Genomic DNA, 7,327 nt, shown 5'->3' on the forward strand with positions numbered 1-7,327 from the left:
ATCTCTCTTCAGGAGCTCGCTAGAAGGATTGTAAGGCTGTTTTATATATATATATATATATATATATATATATATATATATATATATATATATATATATATATATATATAATATAATTTAACAAGTTATGAAAAATTACAATTTAGATTTTTACTTTTAGGAAAGGGCTAAAGGTGCACCGCCGAGCAAGGTTTGACTATTCCATGAGAGCCACATGACTAAATGCGATGATGGATCAAGGTGATATATGGATGATCGCATTAGGTAAGTTGGGGTAACGCATAATAAACAAATTAATTTAGTAGCTCCATTTATTTATGTGTTTTAATTAATTTATAGATTATGTTATATTTAATGACTGTGTAGGAAAACCTTAAGGAGAGCATAGCGGAGGTGTCTCATGATGAAGTTGGTAATCTAGTGACACTGTCCTAGAAGGAGGAGAGAATTTTCTTACAGATAGTTCGACCTTCATCGCATAGCAGATATACATATGGGACGGGCAAGAATAAGACATCTACATATCACTCTGATGTCTCGACCTCCACAACTGCCACTTATGGGATTGACGAGCATCACTTTCGATAGCTTGAAGACACTACCTTACAGCTGGTAAAACAGTTGCAAGAAAGAGACGAGAAGATTAAGATGTTGGAGACCACCATGCGTCAATTAGTGCAGGGGTTGACCTAAGGCACTTAGCAGTATGTCCCAGGCTCCTTTACCCGACCGTTCACAATGACTTGCAGCAAGATCCAACTCATAGTGAGTCATGAGTTTATTAGTATTTTTCTTTCTATTTTTAGTACTCTTTGGTTGCACATCAATATAATGATATTAGATTTGGTTATTTATCATTTTTAGGTATTTACACTTATTAATATTTTGTACATTACAAAATTCTTAATTTAAATTATGTTTCTCTTTTGTTTTGTTATTTTATAATTTAAAATTTTATTTTTCATTGTATATAATTGTAATATATATAACTTAAACGACATGCAATATAGTATTAATAGGACCAAATATATTAAGAATATCTAAAAAAAATTATTAAAAAAAAAATTCAATATAAATTTAGCTACCATATGCTAAGTGGTTTATGACGTGGTAGCTAACAAGAGATCATTTAGCGACTACAATTAATTGGTAGTTAGATTAGAGACCATCTAGTTAACGACCCTTTTAAGTGGTCTCTAAACTAGCTATCCCTTTAGCGACCATACAATATGGTCCCTAAGTTAGCTACCATACAACTCTGGTCACTAAATAGTCTTTAGGTGGTCTCCCACATCAGTAAAATAGTGACCAACTGGAGACCAGATAGAGACCACACACGAGGTAGCTAAATAGAAATCATATAGTGCGGAGACCACACAGGTTTATGGTCGCTATTTTCGTTAGTGATGATATTTTTAGCGATCATGTAGAGACTACATATATTATTTTTTGTAGTGTCATCCATATCCAACATTGTTATATTCATTTCACGAAATGAAGCAGAACCAATTGAATAAGTTTTATGATTTTTTAATAAAAGCTCATTATTTTGTTCAGCAACAAAAAAATATGAAATTAATTTAGAATATTTCTTGAAACCTTTTTCTCAATATTGCTATTGCATGAGCATATTCGAGGCATGAAAAGTAGTAAATGTCTTCTCTAACATATCATGGTCAATAATATTTTCTTCACATAATTTCATTTTAGAACTAATTCTAAAACTACAGAATTATATTCACTTACAGTTTTAAAATCTTGTAATCTTAAATACATCCATTCATAACGAGCATATGAAAAGGTGACCGATTTATAATTATCATATCTTTCTTTCAAATCTTTTCGAAGAGCTAATAGATCTTTAACTGTCAGATATTCAAGTTTCAGTCCTTCACGATAATGATGACGAAGAATAATCATTGCCTTGGCACAACTTTATTAAGATTCTTGATTTCCATTTTTAATTGTGTCTAAAAGACCCATAGCATTTAGATATATTTCAGCATTAAATATCTATGAAAATTAATTGTTTTACATGATGTCAAGTGCCACAGTATTTAATTTTTCAAGAATATAAAATATTAATTCTTTAATAAATTGAAATGCTAGATTTCACAATAATTAATTCTTCAGGAACTTTGGATCAAAATTCTTGAGAAGTTTATACTATAGTTATTTACATAATTAGTTCTTAGAACTAAAATTAATACTAGTTCTTTTAGAACTTAAAATTTATAATACAAGTTCTTCATGAACTATTTATAATATTAGTTCTTCAAAAATTAAAATCGACATTAACTAATATCAAATAATATTTTTATAAATTTATTATTGTAATGGTAATCAATATCATAATAATTTTGATATGTATATTAAAAGGAATTTTTATGGACTAGATTAGTAGTATATCTCAAGAAACAAATATCGTAAAATAGGTAAAATAAATATCTAATATAGTCATGTGATTTTATATTTATATTTATAAAAGATGAAAGTGTTAGTTTTACCTCCATCTTGAATCTTATTTTTCTAAATCATTATTCTTTTCAACTTAATCGGGTCGTAGCAAACCACAATCTATCCAAATTGAGTAGCAATCACAAATAATATTATAAAATAAGATCGTACTGATAACGTATTCTAAAATAAAAAAATAATAATGAATAAATAAAAAGAGAGTAAAAAAAAAATGACTTTTATGTTTCATTAATAATCATACCTATCTATAGATACAAAAAATTACAGAAGTAAAATTCTATTTGCATAATTTATAGAGATAATAACAGACATCTAATATTACTATAACAAGATTGAAAATTTCTATTAATTAATTGTAAGTTAGAAAAGATAAAACAATGAAATTCTTTTGTAAAAGAAGAAAAAAAAAAAAACCTTCTTTGAAGTACTTAATTGTAAAATTAGAACTATGTTAAGAAGAAGCGGAGAGCATTGAATTGAAATCGCCACATTACAACTAACAAACGGTAGTTTATATTCTTTTAGGACTTAATTTTATTTCTTTCTTAAAAGGGGGAATTAATTATAAATAAACACTAGAGTTTTAGAAATTCAAAAACTGTTATCCCTTGAAAAACCACTCTTGTTACAAACATGCTTCTAATTAAGGCGCCTTCTTGTTGGGTTCTTCCAGTTCCTCCTCTCCACGCAGCTAACTTAAACCTGCTGAAGAAAAATTTTGGAGTGGAGTAGCCCATCTCATTCATCCTTCTTTTTTGTCCAGAATGAAAACCACAAGCTTTCAGGGCTCCCCCCCTCCCATCTCTTCTAGAGGCAAACTTTTCCAATAATTGGTACATTGTAATATCACCATCCATCAAAATTCCAATGATAATGCTACCTAAGGCATATTTTTAGTAAATCTAACTACCACAGAACTTCTCAGTCTTGTCTGTCTTTATCGCAGCCTAATTTAACAGGAAATGAAAATGGAAGCAAATACAGTGGAAAATGATGCGCATTCATAGAGCATTTAAAAGAGATTGTAGCTTACATAATGATTGTTTTGAGGATTACCAAGTTTTAACGCATTGCAGCTGATGATGAACAAGAAGTTGGACACCATAGTAGGTAATTTCTGTACAAAACCTGTTGCTCTATAACAGCTTGACATTAAACAAGACGATTTGGTATTTTTGCGGATACGAACAGCAAGGATCATCCTACATGAGGATGAATCTAAGTTGCATATTCCCTTGCTGCCCATCTCTCTTCATACTTCCCAAGCGAGTAAGCTGTGGTGGGTATTTCATTTAAGTGAAAAGGGTCTGGTTCAATACCATAATCTGTCAGTGGTCTGTGCTCAAGAATATCATCGTGACTCTGAACAAATTCAGGGATTTCAACCTCCCCCTTTTTTATGTCTTCCCAAAGATACTGAAGGCGGCTTACGTACTTGATCTTCCAATACAAACTGATAGTGTAAAAACAAAATATTAGAATAAATCACAGCAGAAAAGCTCCCAAGAGCATAAAATTACTACCTAATAAGAAATATATTGTCCCTAAATGTAATTTTCTCATCCAAAATTGCTAAAGTTCTTTTCCAAATAAAATATCTAGAATGTCCTTCAGTATAAATGCTTACTCTTCTTAGACATTTACTGTGACATGAACTGCATAGGAATGCAACAATTGCCCCATTGTGTTGCCAGACAACACAGTGCAAACATGTACTTGCATAAATAAATATAACCATTCTTAGAGAATGCTCATCAGCAATCTTTAGCATGACAACTTCTAGATTTTCTGCAATATATTGGGCTATATAGAGGTCTTACTGCAAAGCAATGCCTAAAATAGCATGTAAGTTGAATAATGAATGGTCTTGTTACCAATGCATAGAAATTATGAACTTAATTACAAAGGCAACAAGAAGCTACTCCTCCTAATCCTACATGCCTAACTAGAATTTTATGGATAATTCTTATAGGACCTTCAAAATACTTGGAAAGTTATCGACTGTTTATAATAGAACAAGAACACAAGCATTCCAGACCCATGTATTCTAGTTTCATGTTCACTAGGAAGTCAGGAACAAATATCACTATGTTAATATGTCTGAGGGCTGGCTATTTTCCAAAGATTTCATAGATTTCGCACTGATTTCAAGTGTAAAAGCACAATACCCATATCTGAGAACCCTCATATGTACGATAAGGTCAAGAAAGCATGCTAAATATGGTTTTATTCCCCTCAGAAAACAAAAGAAGGGAACCACAGTTATATTCATTGGGTTCAATATAAGGGAAACTCACCCTCCACTTAAGAAGAATCGACCAAGGGTGGCAAAAACAAGCCTTGAGCGGAGTCCTGGATGAATGAAGTATACTACTTGAAGCCTGTTCTTGTAGTCAGCAGGAAGTTCTTCATATATCCACCTCAAGATAGTTATACCAGGAGAGTTGTCCTCCTTTTGCACAGTACTATGCATGTACACAATGCAGAATGGTCCTTCAGGCAACTCACTGCACATTTTGTGGAATATGTACTTTTTCAGTCGCTCTGCACTGATAACTTGAGCTACATATCATAAAGGAAAGTGAGTTACATTGAGGCATCAATTTAACATAACAAACATGAAAAATCAGTCAACTACAATTTTCAGAGAGAGAGAGAGAGAGATAAGTTTTAGACAAACATAAAAAGATTAAATCAATAAATATCACTTCCACCCTTTGTCTGGTTGGGAATGGACAGTAAGAAGGGTAAAAGATAATATTTAGGCTTTTCCCTTCATTTCTTTTGCTGGAAAAAAGAGAAGAGGAAGGAGTTTCTCCTTCTCTTTTGGTAATAAGGAAAGTGGAGAGGAAGGAAATAACTTACATACTAAATTAGATTCCTTCCTTGTACTACACGGTTGAAACTTGTTAGAGATTGAACTTTTCTCTCCATATCCTCCCAATTATTAGTAATAAGGGACGCCAAATGAAACAAATATGAAACAATTTCTTTCCTAACCTCCTTCAAACTCAGAATTAACAAAGAATAACAAATTTTCTCTTATTCTTTACCCTATTCATTTTTCACTCCACATAAATAAACTGCTTAAAGAAGAAGATCAAAGTAGAAGATATTAACACTAAGCCACAGGCCAACATTTACACATTTCTTCTATAAAAATATAAAATTGAAGGCACATACATGAGCCGACATGAATTTAGCAAAGTCAAAAAAAAAAAAAAAAAACTCGGTACCTGAAGCAAATTTATTGATGAGTTAGTATGTCATTTATCAAAGAGAAAACTTTGATAATAAGGTGTAGTAACACATTATCAATAATTACGACCAGACAATGTGGAGCAAAAGAAAAGAAGCAGAGCGAGGCAAGCAAGGAAAGTTGAATTCTGCAAGCTAAAAACATACATGAAAATTTCCAAATATTACATACCAAAACAGATGGTTAAGGTTGATAATCTTTGAGAATCTTAACTTCAGTTTAGCACCAGAAAGTTTGCACAATAAATAGTGCACATAGATACAATTTCTTTCATACATGTTCAACCAATCATAATTGGGTACTTCCAGACAAATCAATAAATTGATCACAGTCCAGCAGAAGATCAAAACATCAGGCAACCATTCAAGCATTCTAAAAATTGGGAACTTCTCGAAGCATGCGTTCAGCTATTAAGCAACTGGCAAACATGTCTCCTAACAAAAGAAACTAACAGATATAAAAATAAAAATAAAAATAATAATGATGATGATTATAAGCTAATAGAATACTAAGCCCATTTACCAGCCAAAAGCATACAAAACCCATTTCACAGAAACGCCCAAGAAACTGAAACGCGCTACCTAAAAAGCACAACTCATTCAATTCATCGAAACCCCAGAAAGCACCATAAAATCTTAAGAAAAGTGTTTTTGAATTTTTTTAGCCGGTTTTTCAATTACCGGGAAAGTACTTGCCGATGACACGAAATATACGGTTTCCGGATTTATCAGAGCCCTGGAGGCGAAAGAATTGCAAGAGATCAAGATCAGAAAAATCTTCATCGGGCAGGAGATACTGAGAGCAGTCGTGCCAGTTATCAGCTTCTTCTTGCTCATATTCCTCTTTGATCTCTCTTTCTTGTTTGTTTAGAAAAGGCGTTGCATCAATTCCCAAATCTGACGCCAACACAAACACTGAGAAATCATCGTTTCTTGATGATGATGATGATGATGATGAGCTCGCCATTTTCTATTTCTTGTTGTTCGTTTGGGCAGGGGCTCTGTGCGTATGGGTCGGAAAGGCAATTAGCTAAGCGAGTTCAGAGATAATTTTATGTGTACATGATGATGAACTCGTGACTCTTACTTTTCCCATTTGATCTCTGAGAGACTCTTGTTCTTTTATTTTATCTAATAACACATTTATATTTTTATTTTTAATCAATTTCACTCCTAGTGTTATTTATAAAAATACATGTTAAGCAAGCACTCTTAACATATACAAATTTTAATAAATTAAAAAAGTTACACTCGTCTATTAATAAAAATTAAAAAGTAAAGAATGTTAAAGAAAAATAAATTTTTAAATTAGACATATTAAAATTAAAATTTCTAAATTTTCTTACAAATAAACAAGTTTTCAACTTCTCATTTATTTAACTAATTATGTTAGAAATCGTTTAAATATTTATTTAATCCTTTAAAGGATTGTAGTCCATTAGATTATGATTTTAAAATTATATAATATTTATTGTTTAAAGTGATGAATAAATTGTTAAAAGTCAAAAGAGAAAGTCGTTAGTAATTTAAAATTAAAAGAGAAAAGTCTTTATTAAATTGAAAAGAGATAAAAATTAAATGTCCACATCAG

General features: G+C 31.4%; 1 protein-coding gene across 1 annotated transcript; it reads right to left on the reverse strand.

Annotated features, from left to right (window-relative positions):
• Positions 1–3,457: 3,457 nt before the first annotated feature.
• LOC8286647 (ganglioside-induced differentiation-associated protein 2) lies at positions 3,458–6,864 on the reverse strand. Its single transcript, XM_002531453.4, has 3 exons — positions 6,418–6,864; positions 4,776–5,040; positions 3,458–3,931 (listed from the first exon to the last, which is right to left on the reverse strand). The coding sequence occupies exons 1-3, from the start codon at positions 6,701–6,703 to the stop codon at positions 3,697–3,699; spliced, it is 786 nt and encodes a 261-aa protein (XP_002531499.1). The 5' UTR covers positions 6,704–6,864; the 3' UTR covers positions 3,458–3,696.
• Between the last annotated feature and the right edge of the window lie 463 nt (positions 6,865–7,327).

This window comes from Ricinus communis, chromosome 10, assembly GCF_019578655.1.
Source record: "Ricinus communis isolate WT05 ecotype wild-type chromosome 10, ASM1957865v1, whole genome shotgun sequence".
NCBI classification, from domain to species: Eukaryota; Viridiplantae; Streptophyta; class Magnoliopsida; order Malpighiales; family Euphorbiaceae; genus Ricinus; species Ricinus communis.

What these genes read in the sequence shown, in the direction of transcription:
- LOC8286647 (XM_002531453.4), bottom strand. Translation starts at nt 6,703, where the DNA reads ATGGCGAGCTCATCATCATCATCATCATCATCAAGAAACGATGATTTC. An exon ending in CATCGGCAAGTACTTTCCCG is followed by an intron (nt 5,041 to 6,417) that starts GTAATTGAAAAA and finishes TATGATATGTAG; the next exon opens with CTCAAGTTATCAGTGCAGAG. An exon ending in CGATTCTTCTTAAGTGGAGG is followed by an intron (nt 3,932 to 4,775) that starts GTGAGTTTCCCT and finishes TTACACTATCAG; the next exon opens with TTTGTATTGGAAGATCAAGT.